Source organism: Malaclemys terrapin, chromosome 23 (genome assembly GCF_027887155.1).
Source record: "Malaclemys terrapin pileata isolate rMalTer1 chromosome 23, rMalTer1.hap1, whole genome shotgun sequence".
Classification (NCBI taxonomy): domain Eukaryota; kingdom Metazoa; phylum Chordata; order Testudines; family Emydidae; genus Malaclemys; species Malaclemys terrapin.
In genome coordinates, this window is record NC_071527.1 from 13,053,784 (window position 1) to 13,079,917 (window position 26,134).

At 57.8% G+C, this 26,134-nt stretch overlaps 1 protein-coding gene across 10 annotated transcripts in view; it reads right to left on the reverse strand.

The window, feature by feature from the left end:
- Positions 1 to 26,134, reverse strand: part of LOC128828066 (patatin-like phospholipase domain-containing protein 6) — a 90,154-nt gene that overhangs the window by 33,703 nt on the left and 30,317 nt on the right. For 7 of the 10 annotated variants that reach the window (XR_008443154.1, XM_054012403.1, XM_054012399.1 and 4 more), the window contains exons 4-20: positions 21,306 to 21,393; positions 20,699 to 20,781; positions 18,064 to 18,161; positions 17,477 to 17,617; positions 16,279 to 16,438; positions 15,827 to 15,907; positions 15,114 to 15,242; positions 14,942 to 15,022; positions 13,781 to 13,931; positions 13,328 to 13,411; positions 12,728 to 12,834; positions 12,174 to 12,374; positions 11,212 to 11,289; positions 6,817 to 7,022; positions 6,279 to 6,410; positions 5,626 to 5,749; positions 4,475 to 4,588 (exon numbers count right to left, since the gene is read on the reverse strand). Coding sequence is in view for 9 of the 10 variants with exons in the window: in XM_054012403.1 (XP_053868378.1) it covers positions 4,475 to 4,588; positions 5,626 to 5,749; positions 6,279 to 6,410; positions 6,817 to 7,022; positions 11,212 to 11,289; positions 12,174 to 12,374; positions 12,728 to 12,834; positions 13,328 to 13,411; positions 13,781 to 13,931; positions 14,942 to 15,022; positions 15,114 to 15,242; positions 15,827 to 15,907; positions 16,279 to 16,438; positions 17,477 to 17,617; positions 18,064 to 18,161; positions 20,699 to 20,781; positions 21,306 to 21,393 (2,058 nt within the window). In the remaining variant the exon portion in view is untranslated. The remainder of the gene's footprint in view (positions 1 to 4,474; positions 4,589 to 5,625; positions 5,750 to 6,278; positions 6,411 to 6,816; positions 7,023 to 11,211; positions 11,290 to 12,173; positions 12,375 to 12,727; positions 12,835 to 13,327; positions 13,412 to 13,780; positions 13,932 to 14,941; positions 15,023 to 15,113; positions 15,243 to 15,826; positions 15,908 to 16,278; positions 16,439 to 17,476; positions 17,618 to 18,063; positions 18,162 to 20,698; positions 20,782 to 21,305; positions 21,394 to 26,134) is intronic. The other 3 variants (XM_054012404.1, XM_054012400.1, XM_054012401.1) reach the window with 2 other exon arrangements.

The following is a 26,134-nucleotide window of genomic DNA, read 5'->3' on the forward strand; positions in this document are numbered from 1 at the left end:
CAACCAGCTCTTCTATGAGGGCCTCACTGCTCACCAATACCAAATCTAAAATAAAATTGCCTCTTGTAGGTTCGGCGACTGTTTGGTGAAGAAATCTGTCAGCTATCACATCCAGGAAAACCTGGGCCCTGCTGTTATTAGTAGCACTTGTCCGGCCCTTTAAACCGGTTTCTTTACTCCACCTCCGACGAGGGGATTAGCGCTGAAATCGGCCTTTGCGGGTCGGATTTGGGGTAGTGTGGACAGAATTCGACGTTATTGGCCTCCGGGAGCTATCCCACAGTGCTTCATTGTGACCGCTCTGGACAGCACTCTCAACTCAGATGCACTGACCAGGTACACAGGAAAATCCCCGCGAACTTTTGAATTTCATTCCCTGTTTGCCCAGCGTGGAGGGCACAGGTGACCACGCAGAGCTCATCAGCACAGGTAACCATGATGGAGTCCCAGGATCGCAAAAGAGCTCCAGCATGGACCGAATGGGAGGTACAGGATCTGCTCGCCATATGGGGAAATGAATCAGTGCTAGCTGAACTCCGTAGCAGTAAACGAAATGGCAAAATATTAGAAAAAGTCTCAAAGGCCATGAAGGACAGAGGCCATAACAGGAACGCACAGCAGTGCCGCGTGAAAATTAAGGAGCTAAGGCAAGCCTACCACAAAGCCAGAGAGGCAAACGGAAGGTCCGGGGAAGAGCCGCAAACATGCCGCTTCTACGCGGAGCTGCATGCCATGCTAGGGGGTGCAGCCACCACTACTCCAACCGTGTGCTTTGATTCCATCAATGGAGAATCACGCAACAGGGAAGCAGGTTCGGGGTACGAGGAAGATGAGGATGATGAAGACAATGAAGATAGCTCACGGCAAGGAAGCGGAGAAACCGGTTTCCCCAACAGCCAGAATATGTTTATCACCCTGGACCTGGAACCAGTAACCCCCCCGAACTCATCCAAGGCGTGCTCCCAGACCCTGAGGGCACACAAGGGACCTCTGGTGAGTGTACCTTTGTAAATATTACACATAGTTTAAAAGCAAGCGTGTTTAATGATTAATTTGCCCTGGCAATCGCGGCCAGTACAGCTACTGGAAAAGTCTATATGGGGATGGAGCGGAAATCCTCCAGGGACATCTCCAGAAAGCTCTCCTTCATGTACTCCCAAAGTCTTTGCAAAAGGTTTCTGGGGAGGGCTGCCTTATCCCGTCCGCCATGGTAGGACACTTTACCATGCCAGGCCAGTAGCACATAGTCTGGAATCATTGCATAACAAAGCATGGCAGCGTATGGTCCCGGTGTTTGCTGGCATGCAGACAACATCCATTCCTTATCTCTCTTTGTTATCCTCAGGAGAGTGATATCATTCACGGTCACCTGGTTGAAATGGGGTGATTTTATTAAGGGGACATTCAGAGGTGCCCGTTCCTGCTCGGCTGAACAGAAATGTTCCCCGCTGTTAGCCATGCGGTGGGGGAGAGGGGTGAAGTGATCATCCTAGAGAATTGTGTGTGTGTGGGGGGGGGGGTAGTTGGGTTTGTGCTGCATGTTAACCCGGAAACTGCAGCCCCTCCTTTTACATTGCAAACCCATTTTAAACGGCCAACCCAATGGGTGCTTGGTATGGGAAATGAGGGCGCTACTGTTTGAAACCATTCCCACATGTTAAGAAGGTTAAAAAAGCCAAAAGACTGTGGCTTACCATGGCTGCCTGCAAACCGAAATCTGTTGCCTGGCACTGCGTGAGTGATCTCTCACACCAAACCGGCAGGCCCCAAATATAAGAGGAAAAATGCGACCTTGTAACAAAAGCACGTACTGTGTAATGTGAACAGCAAAATTTAACATGAAAGAGTGTACCCATTGTTCTCTAAAATGTGTCTTTTTTAACCACCTCTCCCTTCTCCTCCACCAGCTGCAAATGTTTTTCCTTCACAGAGGCTAGTGAAGATTAGAAGGAGAAAACAGCGGACTTGGGATGATATGTTCTTGGAGCTGCAGATGTCCTCCCACGCTGACAGAGCACAGCAGAATGCGTGGAGGCAGTCAATGTCAGAGTGCAAAAAAGCACAATATGAACGAGAGGAGAGGTGGCAGGCTGAATCGTGGGCTGAAGAGAGCAAGTGGCAGGCTGAAGAGGATAGGTGGCGTCAGCTTGCAGACAGAAGGCAAGAGTTGATGCTCCGGCTGCTGGAGCATCAAACGGATATGCTCCAGCGTATGGTTGAGCTGCAGGAAAGGCAGCAGGAGCAGAGACCGCCGCTACAGCCCCTGTGTAACCAACAGCCTTCCTCCCCAAGTTCCATAGCCTCCTCACCCAGATGCCCAAGAATGCGGTGGGGGGGCCTCCGGCCACCCAGTCACTCCACCCCAGATGACTGCCCAAGCATCAGAAGGCTGGACTTCAATAAGTGTTAAAGTTTTAAACTGCAATGTGTCCTTTTCCTTCCCTCCTTCCCCACCCCTCCCAGGCTACCTTGGCAGTTATCCCCCTAGTTGTGTGATGAATTAATAAAGAATGCATGAATGTGAAGTAACAATGACTTTATTGCCTCTGCAAGTGGTGCTCGAAGGGGGGAGGGGACGGTGGTTAGTTTACAGGGAAGTAGAGTGAACCGGGGGGAGGGGGCAGAGGGTTCATCAAGGAGAAACAAACAGAAGTTTCACACTGTAGCCTGGCCAGTCACAAAACTGGTTTTCAAAGCTTCTCTGATGCACACCGCGCCCTGCTGTACTCTTCTAACCGCCCTGATGCCTGGCTGCGCGTAATCAGCGGCCAGGCGATTTGCCTCAACCTCCCACCCCGCCATAAATGTCTCCCCCTTACTCTCACAGATATTGTGGAGCGCACAGCAAGCAGCAATAACAATTGGAATATTGGCTTCGCTGAGGTCTATCCGAGTCAGTAAGCTGCGCCAGCGCGCTTTTAAATGTCCAAATGCGCATTCTACCACCATTCGGCACTTGCTCAGCCTATAGTTGAACATGTCCTGACTACTGTCCAGGCTGCCTGTGTACGGCTTCATGAGCCATGGCATTAAGGGGTAGGCTGGGTCCCCAAGGATAACAATAGGCATTTCAACATCCCCAACAGTTATTTTCTGGTCCGGGAAGAAAGTCCCTTCCTCCAGCTTTTGAAACAGACCAGAGTTCCTGAAGACGCGAGCATCATGTACCTTTCCCGGCCATCCCACGTTGATGTTAGTGAAACGTCCCTTGTGATCCACCAGGGCTTGCAGCAGCATTGAAAAGTACCCCTTGCGGTTTATGTACTCGGTGGCTTGGTGCTCCGGTGACAAGATAGGGATATGGGTTCCGTCTATTGCCCCACCACAGTTTGGGAATCCCATTGCAGCAAAGCCATCCACTATGACCTGCACGTTTCCCAGAGTCACTACCCTTGATATCAGCAGGTCTTTGATTGCGTTGGCTACTTTGATCACAGCAGCCCCCACAGTAGATTTGCCCACTGCAAATTGATTCCCGACTGACCAGTAGCGGTCTGGCGTTGCAAGCTTCCAAAGGGCTATCGCCACTCGCTTCTCAACTGTGAGGGCTGCTCTCATCCTGGTATTCTGGCGCTTCAGGGCAGGGGAAAGCAAGTCAAAGTTCCATGAAAGAACCCTTACGCATGCGAAAGTTTCGCAGCCACTGGGAATCATCCCACACCTGCAACACGATGCGGTCCCACCAGTCTGTGCTTGTTTCCTGGGCCCAGAATCGGCGTTCCATGCCATGAACCTGCCCCAGTAACACCATGATTTGCACATTGCTGGGGCCTGTACTTTGTGAGAAGTCTATGTACATGTCAAAATGCCGGCACCCAGATGACATATGGTGACGGTGAGCTGAGCTGAGCTGAACGGGCTCCATGCTTGCCGTGGTATGTTGTCTGCACAGGTAACCCAGGTAAAAAGGCGCGAATCGATTGTCTGCCGTTGCTCTGACGGAGGGGGAGGGGCCTGACGACATGAACCCAGAACCCCCCGCGACACTGTATTTGCATCCTCAGGCATTGGGATCTCAACCCAGAATTCCAATAGACGGCGGAGACTGCAGGAACTGTGGGATAGCTACCCACAGTGCAATGCTCCGGAAGTCGATGCTAGCCTTGGTACTGTGGACGCGGTCCGCCGACTTAATGCACTTAGAGCATTTTATGTGGGGACACACACAATCGACGGTATAAAACCGATTTCTATAAAACCGGCTTCTATAAATTCGACCTAATTTCGTAGTGTAGACATACCCTTGGTAGGGGAGTCCCCAGTCATGTAGATCTGCCTCCTCTTGGTGGTGGTATGGTTCTCAGGCCTACCTCTTGGGCAGCTTTCTCCCCAAGAGGTCAGCTCCTGCTTCACCACAACTTGCCCCCACCCCGGCTGCCCTTGCCTGGAGAGCAGCACCCACAGTGTGGCCAGCTGAGGCACTGGGATGGGCTGTTTCCTGCAGGGAGGGATGGCACCCACCCTGCCCCGGTACCTGGGGGTATCTGCGCTTAATGTTGTTCAGAGTGCCCTCGGGCAGCTTGGCCAGCTCTGTGTCTCTCACGGCATGGACGGTGGTGGCTCGGGGCTGCCTGGTCAGGGCTTCCACCTAGAGAAGAGCACACAGGCCAGATTAGAGACCGGGGAGGGGAGTCCTTCGCCCTCCCAGCCCAAGGTCTGCCTGGCATCATAGGGAGAGGCACCGGGAGAGGTACAGAACCCAGGCGTCCTGGCTCTCTGTTCTAACCCACTAGCCCATGGGTGGCCAACCTGTGGCTCCGGAGCCACATGCGGCTCTTTAGACGTTAATATGCGGCTCCTTGTATAGGCACCAACTCTGTTAGCTACAGGCACTAACATTCCAATGTGCCGGGAGGTGCTCACTGCTCAACCCCTGGCTCTGCCACAGCTCCTGCCCCCACTCCACCCCTTTCCACCCCCTCTCCTGAGCCTGCCGTGCCCTCGCTCCTCCCTCCTCCCCCAGAGCCTCCTGCACGCCATGAAACAGCTAATCGGGAGGTAGGGGGAGGGAAGGGGAGGCGCTGATCGGCGGGGCTGCTGGTGGGTGGGAGGTGCTGGGAGCGGGGGGGGGAGGGGGGGGCGACTGATGGGGGGCTGCTGACGTATTACTGTGGCTCTTTGGCAATGTACATTGGTAAATTCTGGCTCCTTCTCGGACTCAGGTTGGCCACCCCTGCACTAGCCCTTCCCAAGCTGGGAAGAGAACCCAGGAGTCTTGATGCCCAGCCCCACCTTCCTCAGACCAGCCAGGAGACTCCTCTGCCAGTCTCCAATACTAGGCCAATCCATGTCCCAGGAGCAGCCAGCAGCGTAAGAGCATAAGGGACAGTCGCTGGCTGGAGGTGGAGTGCCACATGCTAGCAGCAGAGGGTGACGATCTGCCTCGCACCCAAACCAGGAGGGTCTGGAGAAGCAGGGAATGGACACTGTACCCCCTGGATGCACCCTTGGAGCAGCCTGGCCTGAGCACCCGTGACTTGCAGCTGTTCATCACCACAACAAGCCTAAGAGAGGGGCCCACCTACCACCCCAGTGCTGTCTGCAGAGATCGGCCCCATACCCTTGGAGGGAGAGTGCAAAGCAGGGATAGGGCCCACCCCAGCAGTGCCCTCGGAGGAAGCTCACCACTCCAATGAGGTCACCACGACCGTACTCCCCGACCAGCTCCTTCTTGCCACTGCCTTTCTGGATGACAGAGCGCAGGCGCCCATTCAGCACGATGTAGGTGCAGTCGGACTTGTCGCCCTGCCTGGAGAGCACATGCGGCGAGCGGTGAGTCAGCCAGCTGAGCCGGTGTCTGCCCCAGGGAGAGCGCCCCCTACCACCTGGGCTGGGAGAGTGCGTGCAGTGAGTGGCGAGTCTGACAACCCCAGCTGGCACCTGCCCTGGGCTGGGACACCCCCATCCCCAGAACACCCGGGCTGCTCTCAATCCAACACCTGCAGCCAGGAAGGGGTTGAAGTCAGGTCAGCCCAGGTGAAAACCTGAGTCCCATGGAGGGGTCAGAGGCAGCTGGTCAGGTCTCGCCTGGCCCCTCTGGAAACAGCACGGCTGCTGGCCTGGACAGCGCCCGCCCAGAGCGCTGGGATGCCTGAGTCATTTTTGCTGCAGGAAGGGCATGGATGAGGCTGAGAGTAAGGGGGGGGCCCACTACCCTGGCGCGGAAGGGGTTAAACACAGCAGGGCGAGTTGGTCCCAGTGTGCCCTGGGCTAGGCAGAGAAGCTGGGAGTCCCCAGCCAGGGTCTCCCAGCAGCCCCACAGTACAAGCCTCACTCACCTGTACAAGGCCCGTCCGGCCTCCACCGCCATCCAGTCGATGGCAAAGTCCATCTGGCGCACGAATGGGGACATGCGGGCGGCCACAGTATGGGCAACACTCAGCACCACACTGGGCTGTTCCCGCATGATCCTGGGGAGAGAGCGGGCAGCTCGTCAGTGCACAGGTGGCCCCGTTGCTGACTGCAGCTGCCCCCTCCCTGAGTCACCCGCCTCCTCTGGAACAGAGCCAGCCAAGAAAACATGGCACCAGGACAGATCACAGCCCAGGGCAGGAGAATCCAGGCCCATGCAACAGGTGCACGATTAGAGGACTAGGACATGGGGCCTTTCCCCTCTAGGGGGCGGCTTCTCCAATCCAGCCCCAGGGCAGGGGACTGGTTGATTTATGGGGGTGGGGAATGGGACACGGTGCCTTTCCCCTCTAGGGGGCACTGGCCCCAATCTGGCCCAGGGCAGGGCCACCGGCCTAGATGGAAGTGGGGTGGGAGGTGGGCAGAGCCTGCCCACAGGATGTGGAGGGGAAGGGGGACACCAACTCGTAGAAGTCCGACTTGGAGATCTTGAGGAAGGTGCAGTCACGGTTGGCCTTGATGGTGAAGATGAGGGGCTCCCCAGTCAACACAGCCAGCTGGCCCACCATCTCTCCGGGCTGCGTCAGGAAGAGGCACACATCCTCCGCCTTGTCAATCATGCGCTGGTAGACATGCAGGCAGCCCCACAGCACGAAGTGAAGGCTGACGTCCTGTTGGAGGGAAATGGGGGTGGAGGATAGAGAGGAACGTCAGCCCCAGCACCAGGGTGAGGGGCAGGCCTGCCCCCAAGGTGCGCACCCACAGATAGGCGGGCAGGAGACCTGGGGGACAGCCTACAGCTCCGGCTGAGCCTGAACTCTCTGGAGCACCCCACTAACCTCGGCAGAGCCACAGCCCAGCATAAATTCCCCCAGCTCCATGGGAACCAACCCCTCCCCTCCCCATGTTCCCTAGTTCTGACTCCCAGCACCCTGGATATGCACCTGGCTTGGGGCGGGGTGTGGGCCTGCCATCCCATCTGCCCAACAGCCATGCAGCCCTTGGGGGCGGCGGGGGAGGGGCACACAGGGAAGAAGTCTCATCTGGCCCCTGGCGAGGGCGCTGCAATGGGCTAACAAGGCACAGAGGGAAGGGGTGGGGTGCTCGGGGCAGGGCACTTGGGTGCAGCAGCCCTTGGACCCATTTGGTAGGAGCTGCAGAGAAGGCTCCCACGCCCCATGGGGAGAGGACAGAGGGGGACTGGGGGAATGGGACTCCAGTGCGCCACAGTGCCATTCCCGCTGAGTCCCTCCTTGCGGAGGTCATAGGCCGAGGAAGCAGCACGGCCCTGTGACGCTGGCAGACCAGGTGCCAGCTCATGCCAAGGCCCCCAGGCCTCACTGAGCACTGACAAACGCAGAGCCGGGAACCAGGCTGGCTCACCAGTGTGTTCGCACTGTTAGAATAGATGTGAAGTTGATGCGAATGTGTTTGGTGTTTAGAAATGCTGAAATGCTTGTAGGATGCTGATCTCCCTTATCATTGGAGTTACATCAAGCGTTTGCATTATAAACCTCTTGTTGTGTAACTCACCAAAGGGGAAAGCAGCATTAATTATTGTAAAGTGCTGGGTCTGCCCGTTGAAACCAAGCCATTGTGAAACAGCAAAGGACAAAGACTTCTTTGATTCCACGCCCCCTCCCCCGCCCCCGCCACACCCATGAAGGGGAACCAAGCGCCGACCGACACTCGTTCCATCAGCTTGAACTCTGGGGGAAGGAAATAAGGCCTGACAGAAAGATCTGTATCACTGCCGGGGTTGGCATTTGGGAAGGGAAAGATTTCTAAGCACAAGTAAGGGATCCCCAAGCAGCTTAGCCTGGGTTAGCCCTAAAGGTCGTATAGACCAGTGGTTCTCAAACGTTTGTATTGGTGACCCCGTTCACACAGCAAGCCTATCAGTGTGACCCCCCCCCCCTTATAAATTAAAAACATTTCTTATATTTAAAACTATTATCAATGCTGGAGGCGAAGCAGGGCTTGGGGTGGAGGCTGATAGCTTACAACCCCCCAGGTAATAAGCTTGCAACCCCTTGAGGGTTCACGGCCCCCAGTTTGAGAACCCTGGTCTAGAACTTGCACATTACAGCAGCTTCTCCTGCCTTTTGGAACCTGACTGTACCTCACTTGTGTGCGTCTGTTACCTGCTTTCACCTAGTGAATAACTCTCACTTCTTTTCCCTACTTAATAAATCTTTAGTTAGTATTACAGGATTGGCTACAAGCATTGTCTGTGGTTTGAGATCTGAGGTACAGTAACTCCTCCCTTAACGTCCTCCCGCTTAACGTTGTTTCGAAGTTACGTTGCTGCTCCATTAGGGGACATACTTGTTTAAAGTTGTGCAATGCTCCCTTATAATGTCCTTTGGCTGACTTTACAAGGAAGCATTGCACAAGTTCCTCTTCTCCGCCTCCGTCCCCTCCCTCCTTCCCAGCGCTTAGGACTTTCTGGGAGGGAGGGAGGGAGCGAGCGAGCAGGGAAGCTGCCCCCCCATCCCCCCGGCAGACAGGGCCACCCAGAACGCACGGGCTTTAGGGGCTGCAGGGCCCTGGGCTAAGGGGGCCCTGGGTCCTGGCCTGCAGCTCTAAAGCCCCTTTCGGAATGCGGCCCTGCGAGCACGCGTCGGAGGACTCAGAAGGAGCAGGGGCAGCCGAGCAGCCGGAGAGAAGCGGTGCTTTCCCCTTCAAAGCTGGTCGGAGAGAAGGGGAAAGCGCCACTTCTCTCCGGCTGCTGGCTGCACGGCTGCCCCTGCTCCTCCTCCTCCTGAGTCCTCCGGCCATGCTGTGCAGAGCCATCTGCACACCCCCTGCACCAAACAGGAGCTGCCCCAGGTAAGTGCTCTGCACCTCCTGCCTGCCCCAGCCCTGAGCCTCCTCCCGCACCCCACCCTGAGCGCCCTCCCACACCCTAATTCCCTCCCAGACCCCGCACCACACCCTGAGCGCCCTCCCGCACCCTAATTCCCTCCCAGACCCCGCACCCCACCCTGAGCGCCCTCCCGCACCCTAACTCCCTCCCAGACCCCGCACCCCCACCCTGAGCGCCCTCCCGCACCCTAACTCCCTCCCAGACCCCGCACCCCCACCCTGAGCGCCCTCCCACACCCTAATTCCCTCCCAGACCCCGCACCCCCACCCTGAGCGCCCTCCCGCACCCTAACTCCCTCCCAGACCCCGCACCCCCACTCTGAGCGCCCTCCCACACCCTAATTCCCTCCCAGACCCTGCACCCCCAGCCCTGAGCACCCTCCCACACCCTAACTCCCTCCCAGACCCCGCACCCCCACTCTGAGCGCCCTCCCACACCCTAATTCCCTCCCAGACCCTGCACCCCCAGCCCTGAGCACCCTCCCACACCCTAACTCCCTCCCAGACCCTGCACCCCCAGCCCTGAGCCTCCTCCCGCACCCCGACCCTGAGCGCCCTCCCGCACCCTAACTCCCTCCCAGACCCCGCACCCCCACTCTGAGCGCCCTCCCGCACCCTAACTCCCTCCCAGACCCTGCACCCCCAGCCCTGAGCACCCTCCCGCACCCTAATTCCGTCCCAGACCCCGCACCCCGACCCTGAGCGCCCTCCCACACCCTAATTCCCTCCCAGACCCCGCACCCCCACTCTGAGCGCCCTCCCGCACCCTAACTCCCTCCCAGACCCTGCACCCCCAGCCCTGAGCACCCTCCCACACCCTAATTCCCTCCCAGACCCCGCACCCCCACTCTGAGCACCCTCCCGCACCCTAACTCCCTCCCAGACCCCGCACCCCCACTCTGAGCGCCCTCCCGCACCCTAACTCCCTCCCAGACCCTGCACCCCCAGCCCTGAGCACCCTCCCACACCCTAACTCCCTCCCAGACCCTGCACCCCCAGCCCTGAGCACCCTCCCACACCCTAATTCCCTCCCAGACCCCGCACCCCCACTCTGAGCGCCCTCCCGCACCCTAACTCCCTCCCAGACCCTGCACCCCCAGCCCTGAGCACCCTCCCACACCCTAACTCCCTCCCAGACCCCGCACCCCGACCCTGAGCGCCCTCCCGCACCCTAACTCCCTCCCAGACCCCGCACCCCCACTCTGAGCGCCCTCCCGCACCCTAACTCCCTCCCAGACCCTGCACCCCCAGCCCTGAGCCCCAGGGGTAAGTCGGGGCACCTTCCCACCACAGTACAGTACAGTATATAATGCCTTTTGTCTGCCCCCCCAAAAATTCCTTGGAACCTAACCCCCCGTATTTACATTAAATCTTATGGGAAAATTGGATTTGTTTAACATCGTTTCACTTAAAGTTGCATTTTTCAGGAACATAACTACAGCGTTAAGTGAGGAGTTACTGTAGAATTGACTGGAGGTAAGTGACTAGTCCGTTGGGTCAGGGAGTAACCTGAGTACTGCTGTGGTTCCTGGTGTAAGGGCCCATCTGTCACAAAGGCCGGCTTGCCTGGGTGGCAAGCTAGACCCAGGTGTCCCAGGGGACTGCCTGTGACTCCATGGTAAGGCTGTTATGGTGCTTTAGGAGTTCACGCTTGTTACTTGGTGAAATCTTTACAGAGCACAGAGCCTGTTTGGGGTTTGTGCCCTGGTTTGTACAGTCTGCCCTGAGGTTGGCACACACGTTCGTGAGCCACTCCAGGCAGCTTGGCAGCCCCACTGCCCTGCTCCTCATGCAGCCATCAGCACCAGTGCAGAGTGGGTGAGGTGCCCCCACCCCAGCAGGCAGTATGTCCTGCCCACTCCACACTGGGGCTGCTGCAGGGCAGTGGGGACCAGGCCCCAGCTGCCAAGAGACAACAGCAGCACCAGCTCAGAGCACCTGCTACCAGTGTCACCCTATGGCTGCTGGGCACTGGCACCCCCTGGCACCTACCTGGTCCCCCTGGCGGGCAATGACTGTCCCAGCCTTGGCGTGGTGCAGCAGCACCCGGTTGTTGAGAAGTGACGGGTCCTGTGGGGAGAGCAGCAGTGAGGGACCAGGCAGAGCACCCAGCGATGGGGGCGGAGGGGCTTGCAGGCAGGGCCCTAGCAGTGCTGAGCCCTGCTGCACCACCTGGGAGCTGCGCAGAGCTGCCCTCCGTGCTGGGGGCTCCCCTCCAGTCCTTCCCTGCCCCTGTGCTGGCTGATGGATTGGCCAGCCCCTCCCAGCACAGACAGGGCAGCTCAGCCCTCCCCACCCGGGATCCCAGCTGTCCATCCCACCCTGGGCCACCCCTCCTCCCCAAGGGCCGAGAATCCAGGAGCCAAACATCCCAGCCCTGAGCCCAGCTCTTCCGCGGAGCCCGTGCACAGGAGCTGCCCAGGGCCAAGTTGGGAGGCAGCGGCTGTGCAGCCCAGAGCAGGACGGGCCACAGCCTGGCTGACCTATGGCTCTGGAAGAGGGAGAACGACGGCATGAGGAGTCCCCCAGGCACGGCCTCCAGAGCCAGAATAACCCCAGACTCCCTAAGGGCATCTGGAGCTCCCAGGCACAGCCCGGGGACTCCCCCGGCCCCTCCCCCCACATCCCCCAGGCACAGCCCGGGGACTCCCCCGGCCCCTCCCCCCACATCCCCCAGGCACAGCCCGGGGACTCCCCCGGCCCCTCACCCCTCACCCCCCAGGCACAGCCCGGGGACTCCCCCGGCCCCTCCCCCCACATCCCCCAGGCACAGCCCGGGGACTCCCCCGGCCCCTCCCCCCACATCCCCCAGGCACAGCCCGGGGACTCCCCCGGCCCCTCCCCCCACATCCCCCAGGCACAGCCCGGGGACTCCCCCGGCCCTGCCCTCACCAGACCCTGGGAATCCACCCTGCCCTGCCCCCCTGTGGCTGTGCCCCTCACTGCCCCTTCACCTCGATCTTCATGAGTTTCACCAGCTCCCGCTTGGCAGCCTCGAAGATGGCGCTGGTCTGGCGGCCCTGGTAAGGCCCAAAGGGGCAGGCCCCGCCTGCTGAGTCGTCCTCGCAGTAGTTGAAGTGATAAGTACCAGGTGGCTGCTCCTCCACCATCACTGACCTGCGCTCCTTGGGCTCCTGGGAGACAGACTGCAGAGACTGGGGTGGACACTCAGAGCGTGGCAGGGTCACCCTGCCACAGCCTCTGGCTCTGCCCCCTGCCACTGCCCAGACGGCACCTCCCCATCCCTTGCAGTGACTCAGTTCTGCCTGGGCCTTTGCCAGCTGCCAACCCCGCTTCAGCCCCCCTCCCGCCACTCCTACTCTGTGCCCGGCTGCCAAACCCCCATGCTTCTATGCGGGCACGCCCAGGCTGTTTTTGCTAGCCCCAGAATTGCCCACCTGCTGCCTGTCGGCCAGCTCTGTGCTGTCCTGGACAAGGGAGTGTGACGGAGCACAGGCCGGCCCCACCCCCCAGCGGGCAGTCAGAGAGGTGTGTGCAGGGGACCTACCCGGGAGAAGGAGGCCATGGTGCCGGTGCTTTCCTCCTGCAGCGACACCGAGATCCTGCCGCGCTCGTAGGCCATGTCGAAGTCTGAGCGGGGGCCCTTCTGGAGGCCTGTGCAGGAAAGAAGCCAGGGGCAGCGCTCACGGCAGAGCCAGGCTGCCCGCCCCTCCCCACCGGGTGCCCAACACAGCCAGCACCACAGAGGTCTCTGCCCAGGCCAGGCTGCTCAGCGCCTCAGTCAACAAGGGCCCAGCTTAGCCCAGCACTTCCCCCTCGACCTTCCTTCACTGCCATTCCCTAGGACGCCCACGTCCTGGAGGCACGTGTCATACCCTCCGCCTGCCCCCTGGTTCCTTGGCACCTGTGGCCTCTGGGCTCTCCCCAGTTGGTTCCAAACCCCAGAGTGCCCTGAGCCTGCTTCCTGCAGTCTAACCCCTCCCCAGCTCAATTGGGGCAGCAACCACCATCCCCATTGGCCAGGCAGCAACCCCACCCTGCAGCAGGGCAGGGCGGGTGCCAGGAGTTTCCCCACCATCACCTGCTGCCCCAGGATCCCATGGGTCCCATCCCCAACCTGGTCCCATCCTGGGAGAGTTCCACTTACCTGAGATATCAACTGGCATGGAGATGCAGCGGCTCAGCAGTGGCACTGCAGAGGGCTCCAGGGACCCCAGCTTGAGCTGATCAGCTGTGAGGGTGACACACACATCGCGTTACACTGGCACAGCGAGCACACGGGGTCCAGAGCCTCCCCTGCCCTGGGTCGGACCCTACAGCCAGGCCACCTCCAGGGGCAGGATTGGTGACGAGAGCCACTCCACAGCTGTCGTGGCATATGGAAGGTGTGGACCAGTTCCGTGCAAGGGGAGTGCCAGGGGCAGGCAGCACAGCGTGCCTCCTACCAAGCCTCCACCCCGCTCCCTGCAGCACAGCACCCCGTACTGAGCCCTTCTGCACCCTTGACTTCTTTCACCCCTGTCCGGCCATGCCCAGCTCAGTTGCTCTGAGGGGGAGCACAGCTGCTGCGTTCCCCTCCCTGAGCCAGGGCAACCCTTACCCAGGTCCTTGGTGCTGGCATCTGGCTGCCTCCCAGAGCTCTCCTTGTGGTCGTCGATGGAGGAGACGCTGATGACGCGCTTGCTGTGTCTGACAGGGCTGGTGCGTGAGGCATGGCTGGGCTGGGGGAAGAGCCGCAGCGGCTGCATCTCCTGCCACAGACACAGCTGGCATCAGCACCAGGCCAAGCTGGGCAGTGCCAGCCTGGGGACCAGCCACACCCACCACTCAAGGCCAATAGGGACCATTCAGAGCATCTCGTCTGACCTCCCCCATCACGCGGGGGCAACACCTCCCCCAGCGAGTCCTGCTCCCACCCCAGAGAAGAGCTGAGGCAGAGGGACGGGCACGGGCACGGCTTGGCTCCCCTCACTTGGCTGATGGTCCAAGAGGGAACATGCTCCACGCCAGCAGCCGCATGGGGAGGAGCATGGGAGAGTGGGGGAGACCCGTGTCCATGGAGCTGCGTAACGTGGGAGGGGCCAGATGTGCCACTGTAGACAAGGAGAGCGCAGAGCCCAGCTGAGCCCAGAGCGCCAGGTGCTGCCGCCACACGACGGCCCTGCAAAGCTTGCTCTCGGCTGCTGGCTCCCTGGCAGCCGGGGTGCAGGGGGTCACAGCGCTGGCCCAGTGACCCATCTAAACGCTGGGCTGGTTCCTCTGGCATCAGAGGATGGACCCGGCTGTTCCCACAGGCCTTGGCTCCACCCCGAGCCAGGTGCTCCACCCAGCAAGGCAGGGAACGCTGCTCCAGCAGCCAAGTCTGAGGGCAGAGCAGGGCTGTGCCAGGGGGAGGGGCTGCTTGGGCGCAGGATTCTCCACCTCTCCAGAGACGCCAGGCCGGGTGTTAAGGCCTCTCACTGTGACTTGCTGCCAGCAGGGGGCACCCTGCCAGGCCCTGCTCCATCCCTGCTGCACAGGGATCCCCCCCTTGCAGACACAGGGGCTTTGCTCGGGGGGTTCTAGTTCTTTCTGTCCCCTCCCCAGCCAGGTGCCGGCCTCCAGCCCCCCTAGTGGGACCAGGGTTTGGACACTGGCCCAAGTCTGGCCCAAACTGCCATGGGCAGGAGGGACCGGGGATGGGAAAGACGAAGGTTCTGGTGCAGGGAGCAGGACCCACCACTCCCGTGGGAGGAGCTCCAGGGCCGGGCCCATCACTCACATGACTGAAGAGTTCATTAGTCAGCCCCAGGTAGTTGTGCAGGGCCAGGAAGGTGACCCGCTGCAGACGCACCATGATGATCTGGAAGGGAAGGGGAGAGTCTGAGCATGGGGCACAATGCGGGGGAGGGGAGGGCGTCAGCACATGGGAGGGGGGCCGAGGCCACACTCACCTGCACCACCCGCACCAGGCTCTCGGGGTACTTCTCGAAGACGGCAGAGAAGGCCTCGACTGGCAGCCGCAGCACTGTGGAGTCCTCACCTGCCCGCGCAGACACTGTCCGGTACGGCCGCTGGTGCCCCTGTGTGAGAACCAGGTGCCCATGGGTCCCTGCACCCAGGCTGGGGTGCTCCCGCCTCCTCCTTTGGGTAGAGCAGCCTACCAGTGGGGGGCACTGCCAAGAACAGCCAGCGATCTGGGGGGTACCCCACGGCTTCAGGCCAAAAGGTCCAGAGAGCAGCCTACAGCCACGTTCACCCGAGCCCAGCAGCCAGCCAAGGCCGAGACCCAGGCCCTGAGGAGGAAAGGTTCATCTCCTCTAGACCTCGCATGGGGCAAGGTGGCAAGCACGGGACAGGGTGATGGTGGCATGTCACCACCTGGGACCCAGGCTGCAAACCCATCACGGGATGCGGGGAGTCAGGTGGGCTTAGCACACACATCCCACAGGGCCTACCCGGATTTAGCCTTTCATTAGGGACCCAGGGTTAGGAGAGCAGGAGGTTGCGGATCGAGATTGAGGGGCATGAGCAGAACTGGGGGGAGCCCATGGCTGCCAGTCACTCAATGAGCTGGACTATTCACTCCAGCACCAGAGGGGCGGGGGAGTGGGATGGGTGGACGGGGCCAGCAGGCCAGCAGGAGGTGGAGAGGCAGGGCTGGTACCGTGATGACGTCAAGAATGCTGAGCAGGCTGTGCACGCTGTCCCCGGGGAACACCTCCTTCACCAGGGTCTCCTTCCCGTCCTGCAACACAGCAACACCCTCCTTAGGGGGCCCCATCACCCACCCTCACCATCCCTGCACCAGAACTTGCTTGGCGCCAGGCTCTGGGGAGGCCTGCTCCATGAGCCCCTCCCTGGAAGGGAGGCAGCCCCAGGGGAGCCTACAGCCACGGTGATCCCGAAGGGCAGGGCTGCTTGGCAGCTGGCCTCAGCCATTGCGTCCTGTATGCCCTCTGCCCCAAGGTGTCCCCAGGTGCAGGGGAGCACGCAGCCAAGGGGTGCAGAGCACTGGGGCCACAACCAGCCTCCCCAGCTGGCTTGGGGCAGGAGGGGTCGCTGGTGGCTGCTGAGCAGATAGGACACGGCAGGGTGGGCTGGGACATGCCCGCTCACCTGCTGGGTCAGGAAGAGCTCCAGCTTGCCATCCTGCACCACGTAGATGCTGGTGTCGGGCTGGCCAGGCCGGAAGACGTACTCGCCCTGTTGGAACTGCTGGAAGATCATGTGCTTACAGAGCTCCAGGAACAGTGGCTTCTCAAAATGGCCCAGCACCCTGCAAGGAAGGGCGGGTCATGGTTGGCAGCAGGGGAGCAAAGCCTTCAGCAACTCATGGCAGGGACTTGGGGCTCATGTCATGAGGGGCTCTTGGGGCCCAGCCCAAGCTCCTGTATCACATGGGCCAGGGCTGGCTGGCTAGGTGGGCTCTGTCAGTCATCCCCCCACCCCCCCATCTCCATGCATGGGGGAGTGGAAGTTGCCCCAGAGGGTCAAGCCTCCAGTGACACTACCCTGCTCCAGGATCCCAGTGCCCACAAGCGATCACCCCTAGGGGCAGAGATCTCTCCCCATCCCCAAACACAGCCACTTCTGGGGAAGAGTCTGTCTGATGCAATAGCCCCACAGCAACACTGCCGGGACTCAGCCAGGACTAACGCTCTGCTGGGTCCCACCACGAGCCCACAAGGACCAGCACTTGCTCGCATCCGACAGAGGCTGCCTCCAGCTGCCCTGCCCCGTGGAGCACTAGCTCTCTATCAGCCAAGAGGGAAGAGCGCTCCCTACTGGAGAACCAGGGCCACCATTCCTGCTGCTCCAGAGCATTCCTGGCAGCTCTCCCACCTATGGTCCGACGGGGCTGGAGCCTGCACAGCTTAGACCAGTGGTTCTCAACCTGTGCTCCGCAGACCCCTGGGGTCCACAGACTATGCCTAAGGGGTCCGCAAAGGACAGGTTAAAACAAACTGAACAGAATTCAGCTGTATCTACAGACAGATTTCCCAAGGGGTTCGCACCTCCTTCAAAATGTCCAGAGGGATCCGCAAATGAAGAAAGGTTGAGACCCACTGGACTAGATGGTCTGACAGGCTCACACGGTGTCCAGGTTTTCCCAGAACCGTGCTGGGAAATCAGTCGGACAGAGCGCTCCATTACACACAGCCAGCTGGCCAGGTCATGGGCTCGGGACCATCCCGGGTCTCCTGGATTTCGTACCTCGGAGGTGCCCACCCTCGCTCAAGCTTGCTTGCGGGGAGGGGGAAACGTGGCTGCAGCTGCGCCTGGGCTCTGGGCCCCGCTGCATGGGGGCACTCACCGGACGTTCTTCAGCATGTACAGCACCTCGGACGGCAAGTGGGAGTTGGCCACGTCAAACTCAGTCAGATCCGCTTCCAGCACTGAGGGCGGCGGCTCCTTCAGCTGCAGGATGGGCAGCTCCTTCTTGATGCGCAGGATCCTGGGCACAGGGACAGACGAGAGGGGATAGACGGGGCCAACCAGAGAGTTGCCTGCAGGGGCAGATTCCCCCACACACACCAGGGAAGAAGTGAATCTGCGTCATGCATCAAGGAGGCAGGACTTGTTCCTGAGCCATGGCACTCACTCATGCCAGGGGCCTGAGGCCCAAGGGCCTCACCCAGGGAGCTGAGCAGCACCATACCCCAGGCTGGTCCGGTGCCGGTCAACTGCTCTGGGGGTGGGTTCTCCAGGCTGGTGTCCAGGCTGGGGTGCAGCTGCTTTGCAGAGCAAGGAGAGGTCAGTTAGTGCTAATGGCTTGGGGGGGAGGTGCACTACCCACTCCCGCAGCAGGACTGGGAACATGGGTGCCTCCACTACCCCTCATGGCAGGGCTGGGCCAGCCCCAGTTGTCTCACACCATGGAGGACGAGCGAACCCACTTACTTTTTGGCAATGTTCAACATCTTGAGCTTCTTCTTCATGCGGGGCCGGGAGGTGCTAGAGATGGTTGTGTCCACAAGGGAGGAGGTGGACTGGGACACCTGCAGAGACAGCCCAGGTAAGCCACCTGCTGCTCCCGCGGACAGCGCCCACTGGAGCCAGCCATCTGGGTGAGGAGATTTGGTACTCAGCCAACCACGTGCTGCCAGCGAGCCAGGCAGGAGACAAAGCAGGGAGCCCTGCCAGGACACCACGGCCCCTGGCACCACGTGCCTGGCTCTGTGCCCGCAATGGGGAGTCCTCATAGAACTGGGGAGTCCTCATGGAACTGGCCTTCTCCTGCAGGCCACTCCACCTCCAACACCAGCCCTCCTAGCTCCTGGTGCCCGGTTCGCCTGCCCCCCTGAATCCTCACAGGCAGTCAGATGATGGGCCTGGGGCAGAGGCCTTGGGAAAGCCCAGCAGGCTGCCTCGCCCCGAGCCACTCAGCAAGCAGCTCACTGAGGGGCTGCTGGACAGGACTCCCAGTGGTGGGGACGGGGCCCTGCTCACTTCTCTGGGATTAGTGACCCCACAGGCCCCTCCCCAGGTCCAGGCTCTGGCAGAGCTATCTGCTGCTGTGCCCCAGTTCCTGGCACCATGACCCAGCTGGGGTGCAGCGTGCCCTGCACAGGAGCCCATCTCCCGCCACTGCTCCCAGCTGGAGTTCACTCCCCACCCCCAGCTCTGCCCCAGCTCCCCCTCACTGCTTCCTGCAGAGACAACCAGCACCAAGAGACCCGCCCCTGCATCCCAAACTGACTCATGATCCCCCTGCCCCTGCATCTGGGCCAGCGCTGCCCCCCCTTCACCCCCAGACAGGGCCAAATGGGTGGGGGGAGCAGGGAGAAGAGGGGCTGGCAGAGGCTGGGGATGTTAGTGCTTTAGAAACACTCTCCCCACCCTTGGAGCATGGGCCTGGATGGGTCCCTGTCACCAACCAGACTGTCCCCTCGGGGCAGGTTCCTGGGGGCCTCGCATGCTGGGTTCCTGCGAGCCTGCCCCAGCAGGCTCCTGGCTGCCAGGGCAGACAGCCACACGCCCAGCCCTGGCTGCTAACCCCACTGCTGTTGCTTAGTGTGACAAAGCTCTGTACGGTGTTTATGAGCTGTCTGCATCATTCTGCACCTAGCACCCTGGCACCACTGCCCGTGGGGGAAAGAATTCATTCTCTGCCTAGGCCATGGGAGAGCCGGCCAAGGATCTGAGCAGAGTTGCTAGGACTTTCTGGGCTGGAATCCACATTTCTGTACCCGGAGGCAGACACCTGGTTCTGAGGCAGGTGAGCACAGCGTGGCTGGTCCAGAGAACAAAACCAGGTGGCTGGGGGAGAGCCTATGTCTACACTGCAATAAAAGACCTATGGCCCAACCCCAGCTGACCCAGGTCAGCTGACTCAAGCTGCGGGGCTAAAAATTGCAGTGTAGACATTTTGGGCTGGAGTCTGTGCTCTGGGGCCCTCCCCCCTCGTGGGGTTTCAGAACCCAGGCTCCAGCCTGGACCCAAACGCCTACACTGTGATTTTTAGCCCTGTGAGCCCAAGTCAATTGGCCTGGGCCCAGCCTCGCAGCTGTGGGTTTTTCAATGCAATGCAGACGTGTCCCCAGAGACACAGACATGACCTGGGGCAGACAAAGGAACAGCTTGGCTCAAGGGAGGCCTGGCGCTGGTCAGCCTGAACTCGTTCTTCACTTTTTCTTCTCTGTGCCAAGCTAGGATCTCTCGGAGCCTGTGTGCCAACTGGGTAATAAACTGTCCCCTGGCTTGAACAGGCTACCTGGTGTCACTGACGCTCTTCACTGAGCATGGTGCCCCAAAGGGCACAGCACAGGCCTCCCCCAGATTTGCTGCAGAGAGACAGGCAGGGCTGGCGCCCAAAGACCAAGTTTTGTGCCTACCCTGTGTAACTGTGTGGTCCTTGGGACCCATCACACTGAAGGGGTCACTCCCAAGGGACTGGCTACAGGAGGGGCATAGGCCAGACTCTGTGGCTCTGTGACAGGGATGCCAGAGACCAGGCCCACCTGCAATGATTCACCTGCCAGAGCTCTTACTCCTCAGCTGCAGCGGGAGGAGAGGAGCATGGGTTGGGGGCGGTGCCATGGGAGCCACCACCAGGGCTGGCTTTAGGACCTGCCGGGCCCGATTCCATGGTCCGGGTCTTCGGTGGCACTTTGGCAGCGGGGGTGGGGGGCGCTCCCTGAAGGACCCCCCGCCGCCAAAGACCCTGGACCAGACACCCCCCCACCGCCACCAAAATGCTGCCGAAGACCCCAGAGTGGACCCCCCGCCGCCAAATGCCGCCGGAGCGGACCACCGCTGGGTGAGCCTAAGGCGCGGGGCCTGATTCTGGGGACTTGGGGGACTCAGCCTAAAGCCGGCCCTGGCCACCACCCTGTCCAACGCCAGTGTCTAACTGCGAAATTGAACTACCCCCAGAGACGCCCTTCAGCTGGGCTACAGCCAGGCTTCTGGGCAGGGAGGGGACGGGGATTAGAGCACTACACTGGAGCTGGCAGAGCCATCAACACTTTCACTGCCAGCACCCACTGACTCCCCAGCCCGGACCAGTGCATGGTGCTCTGCCCCAGCCCCATACCTTGCGCATGATCTTGCGCCCGTAGAACAGCACTTTGTCCCGCTTGCGGAATCGATACTTGGGTGTCTCCTGAGCCTGAACCTCTGACAGAGAAAGAGGGAGACATGAAAGGTTACCAGTGCAGGGACCCCGGCGCCCCACCCCAGCAAGGGTTGGAGCCTACCCCCTTCCCCCCCAATCTGACTCCCTGCTTGCGCTCCTCATTGCAACCCACCTCCCAGCCCAGGGAGTGGTCCAGAGGCCTTGGGGGGTACAGATGGCAGAGTTCTGCCTGCCCCCGCCCCCACTCCAGCCCCAGGAAGCTGGGCTGCCCCCAAAGAACCCCAGGAGCTTTATGCCCTTCCCAACCAGCCCCCGGATACCCCTCACAATCCCTTTGTATGTTGGGAAACTGAGGCACAGGGCCGTGAAGGGACTTGCCCAGGCAGGGATCAGTAGGAGAGAACCCAGGAGTCCTGGTTGCGAGCCCCCTGCTCTAACTATTACGGTCTCACTGCCTATACAGGCCTGCAGACACTAAGCCCAAGATGGCCTGATGGACAGCAGCATGCCAGAGCCATGGCTGCGAAAGGGATCAGATTTGCTCCCTGCAGGGATGGGCACTTACTCTTGAGGCGCAGCCTGCGGACCAGCACCAGGATCAAGGTGGCGATGAGCAACACGGAAACACCAACGCCAATCATGACACCCAGCACCTATGGGAAGAGGCATGTTCCAGACGGGCCGTGGGTGGGTCCAAGGCAGCACCAGCCACGCTCCGGGGGACTGAATGGGGCAGGCAAGTGTAGCCCTCGCCCTGTGGAGCAGTTGTGTGGAGGTGGAAATTCAGGCAATATTTTTATGAGCAGTGTGCCTCAGTTTCCCTGTGGGCTTTGTCCTGCTATGCAGTGAGTGGGAAAGGGAAGGCACAAAGTGTCTGACTCACTAAGCCACCTGCCTGGAGACCAGCATCATTCACATGAACGGAACCAATCCTACTGTCAGGGTGCCACAGGATCAGTGCTAGGCCCCCAGCTTTGGGCCACTCTCTTGGAGGAACCCTTTTGATGTGGAGATCCCCAGGGGACATAGCTGGGGGTCACGTGCAGTCATGTGTCCCCCCCCCATTTCTACCAGGTTCACCTTTACTTTGTGCCCCGACCCGAGCAACAGAAAGGCGTCACCTCTGCCTGACAGAAACCCGGGAGGGCTCAGGGCAGCGGGGATGGTCTCCGAGTCTGGCTTCCAGGGTGTGTCTCCCTCAAGCAGCTTGCCCTGCTCCAGCAGGGTGGCTCTGAGGGGCTCTGAGCGCTTCACAAGCCGCAGCACCCCGCTGGGAGCGAAGTGGGGATCCCCATCAGAGAGAGGAGAGGGGGAAGCCTTGGCATTTAACCTCCTGCAGCTGTGTGGGCACGTGTGCGCTATTCGCGTAGCTGAAGTTGCGTATCTTAGATCAACACCCCCCCCCCCCCCGCCCCGCCTCCCCAAAGTGCAGACCTAACCCAAGTGATAGATTTTGACTGGGGTTGGGTTACAAACCACTTGAATGCGGGGAGGTAATGAAATGTTGCTATTCTTATTGTATGAGTAAAGGGCAGTGGAACTGTACTTAGCCTGTGCTGATTGAGGGTATCAAGAGAGAGGGTGGGGACAGGTGTTTTGCTTGATGGTCGGCCTGAGGCACAAGTACTATTTGACCTGCCCCCTCCACTGTTTAAAGACAGAGCTGATTAGGCTCCATAGATAGTCTTTTGTTTTGTTAAGTGACCACTACAGCTGAAATCACCGATAACACTGCTCTACAGCCAAAATGCTTCTGAAATAAATGTAGTCAAACTTTACTAATTCTGGGTCACTGAGAACGAAAATGATGCTTAAAATTGTTGATTGGCTCTAGTTTTCAAGATATGCTATTGGGTCAGTATATATAACCCTTGACTTGGGAATGGCGGAGGATAAGTGAGTTATAAAGGGAAGGGATCTCAATTTAAACCAGAAATGACTAAAATACATCTTTGACTGGATCTATGAATAAATCTATGACTGGGTTTGGACAGTATTTGCTTTTTAGGCAAAACGATGAATGATACAATCTGAAGCTGGTATTGCATCATACATGACATGAATTGCATCATGTTATTCCTAGAAGTCATGGATGATGCAATCATAACGAAGCTTACATCACTCTGCTGAACAAATTGCCCTATATCAGCTCTAGAAATTATAGGTTTCAGAGTAGCAGCCGTGTTAGTCTGTATCCGCAAAAAGAAGAACAGGAGTACTTGTGGCACCTTAGAGACTAACAAATGATTTCGGATGCATCCGAAGAAGTGGGCTGTAGTCCACGAAAGCTTATGCTCTAATAAATTTGTTAGTCTCTAAGGTGCCACAAGTACTCCTGTTCTTCTTTTTTCTAGAAATTATACAGTGTCGTGCTCTCTTATTTGTCAGTGTTTGATTTACCCAAAGTGAGCAGAGATGCCTCGGACTTGTGTGAACAGTGCAGATAACTTCTGCTATGTTTGTGGTGAAGTGACTTTTGCATCACAAAAGCGCAGTATAACCACTATGGTTAAGAAAGCCTATCACCTTTATTTTGTCTGCAAAATTGGAGATCAGGACAAGAGGTGGGCCCCACACATATGCTGCAACACTTGTGCAACAGATCTTCGCCAGTGGTTGAACAGGAAAAGGAAATCTATGCCTTTTGCAGGGCCAATGATTTGGAGAGAGCCAACAGATCATACCAGCAATTGTTACTTCTGCATGGTGCCTCCAGTTGGGAAAGGTGTGCCAAAGAAGAAAAAGTGGACTGTGCATTATCCAAACATTCCATCAGCTATATGCCCAGTATCCCACGGAGAAGGACTGACGGTTCCTGATGCACCAGAATCATTCTCACTTGAGTCAGACGAGGAAGAGGAAGAGGATGAAACTTCTGGTCCTAAACCATCAATGTCACAGGACCCACATTTTCTCCCATCCTCCTCCTCTGAACCACACCTCCTAACACAAGGTGAACTGAATGACCTTGTCAGGGATTTGGAACTACCCAAGAGTAAGGCAGAGCTATTGGGCTCCAGACTAGAGCAGTGGAATCTCCTGGCAGGTGATGTTAGGGTTTCCATGTTCTGTGACCGTCAAAAGGATCTTGTCCCATTCTTCTTCATGGAAGGTGATCTTGTAGCCTGCAACAACATCGATGGTGTGATGGCAGCCCTCAACATGGTTCACGATCCAGATGAGTGGAGACTGTTCATTGATTCATCGAAGACGAGTCTTAAAGCAGTTTTACTGTATAATGGCAACGTTTTGCCATCAATTCCAGTTGGTCATGCAGTCCATATGAAGGAAACCTATAACAACATGAAACAACTTTTGAGGTGCATAAACTATGACCAACATCAGTGGCAGCTTTGTGCGATTTGAAGGCTGTTGCTCTCTTGCTTGGTCTGCAGACTGGATACACAAAGTACTGCTGTTTTCTCTGCAAATGGGATAGTTGTGCAAGAGATTCCCACTACATCAAGAAAGGTTGGCCACTCCAACAGTCATTGGAGCCTGGGAGGAGAAGTGTTCAGCATCCACCACTTGTTGAATCAAGGAAGATTTTGTTACCACCCTTACACATCAAGCTGGATCTGATGAAGAACTTTGTCAAGGCCATTGACAAAACACAAGCAGCTTTCAAGTACCTCCGTGGAAAATTTCCAAGGTTAAGTGAAGCTAAGATAAAGGAAGGTGTCTTTGTTGGTCCTCAGATTCATGAACTTCTTTGAGATGATGCATTTGATCGTGCACTGCGTGGCAAGGAAAAGACGGCATGGAAAGCCTTCCAGTTAGTGGCAATACATTTTCTCGGAAACAACAAGGCAGACAACTACAGGGTGTTGGTGGAAAACCTCCTCAAGGCATACAAAAGCCTTGGTTGCAACATGTCACTAAAGATACATTTTTTGCACTCTCATCTAGATTTTTTTCCACCGAACTGCGGAGCAGCGAGCGACGAGCGATTTCGCCAGGACATTGCAACAATGGAGAAACGCTATCAGGGCAAATGGAGCCCATCAATGCTTGCAGACTATTGCTGGACAGTGACAAGAGATGCTCCATTTAATGAATACAAGAGACAAGCCAAGAAGCGCCGAGTAGACACTGAATAGGAATAAAAACTATGTACAGAATAGCTTTTTGCCTTTTGTTTCATAATAAATTTTATTTATATAACCCTTTTGCTGATTTTTAAAGTGTTACATAAACAGGACAGGTGAAATATTATCATGTAAAGCAACCATAAACACATGAAAAGACCTAGGTTTACAATTTAGGATTAAAACTCTACTATCTACACAATATACATAGACATAAAATGTAAAAACTTAAATATCTTAGAAACAGTAGCCAATCAGTTGTTTTAATTGTCATATTTGAATTCAGCACATCAAAATACATAATAAATAGCACATTTTATCTCTGAAGCAGACGACTTCTCAAAAATTGTAGACCAGTGAATCAGGTCTAAGTGCTTAGACCTGTTGTGGGACAGTGTTTCTGTGGAAGAGACGGCCCAGTCTGCACTAGCACCAAGGTTCCCCCACTGAGAGCTCAGCTGAAATCACTGAGAGCTGGTGGAACCTCAAGAGACCAACTCACAGAGGTCACAGTGGCAGGTGGCAGCAGAAGATGATGGCGCAGGGCCATTGGCAACAGAACGATGGAGTGAATGGTGGCACAATGAACAACAGTGGTCAGAGCGAACAGTGAGCAGCTGGAGGAACGAGCAAGGTACCTTCTTGCCCCCCACGTGGGAGGTGAACTCACGTGAAAGCACCTCTGAGTCTCCACTGACCAAGGACAACACCGGTGAGTGTTAATGAGGCTATTAAGAATGCTGGAGACACATCATACTTTCTATTTAAGCAAGAGATACCACACACTACAACTGGAGGCCAATATTAAGTGCATTGTCATCCTGAAGTTGAACACTGGTTCCGAACAAGACCAGCAAATGCTCACTATCTCAATTCAACTGACTGGCTAGAAGCATGGGGTGTAACAGTGAAAGACTCAACAGTTGAAAAAGTGAAGAACTCTCTCACCACATTCAAAAATTTGCATACATGGCTGATGAATGCACCGATGCAAATGGGCATCAAGTATTAAGTCATATGTTATCTTGATGTCAGTGGTAGGCCAGTAAATGCATGTCTAGATGTTCAAGCTATAGAAGATACATCAGCTGCATCTTTGACAACCTACATCTTAGAAGAGTAAAATGCTTGTCAATTGGACCGCAAACAGATGGCTGCTTGTGCATTTGATGGAGCTAGAAAACTTCACTGGAAGACATGGTGGAATACAAGCTTTTCTCAGAGAAAAGTGTAACCCTAATCTCTCCTATACACACTGCATTTACATTTACTCCAACTAGCGCTAGTATGAGCTGCAGACTCTTCA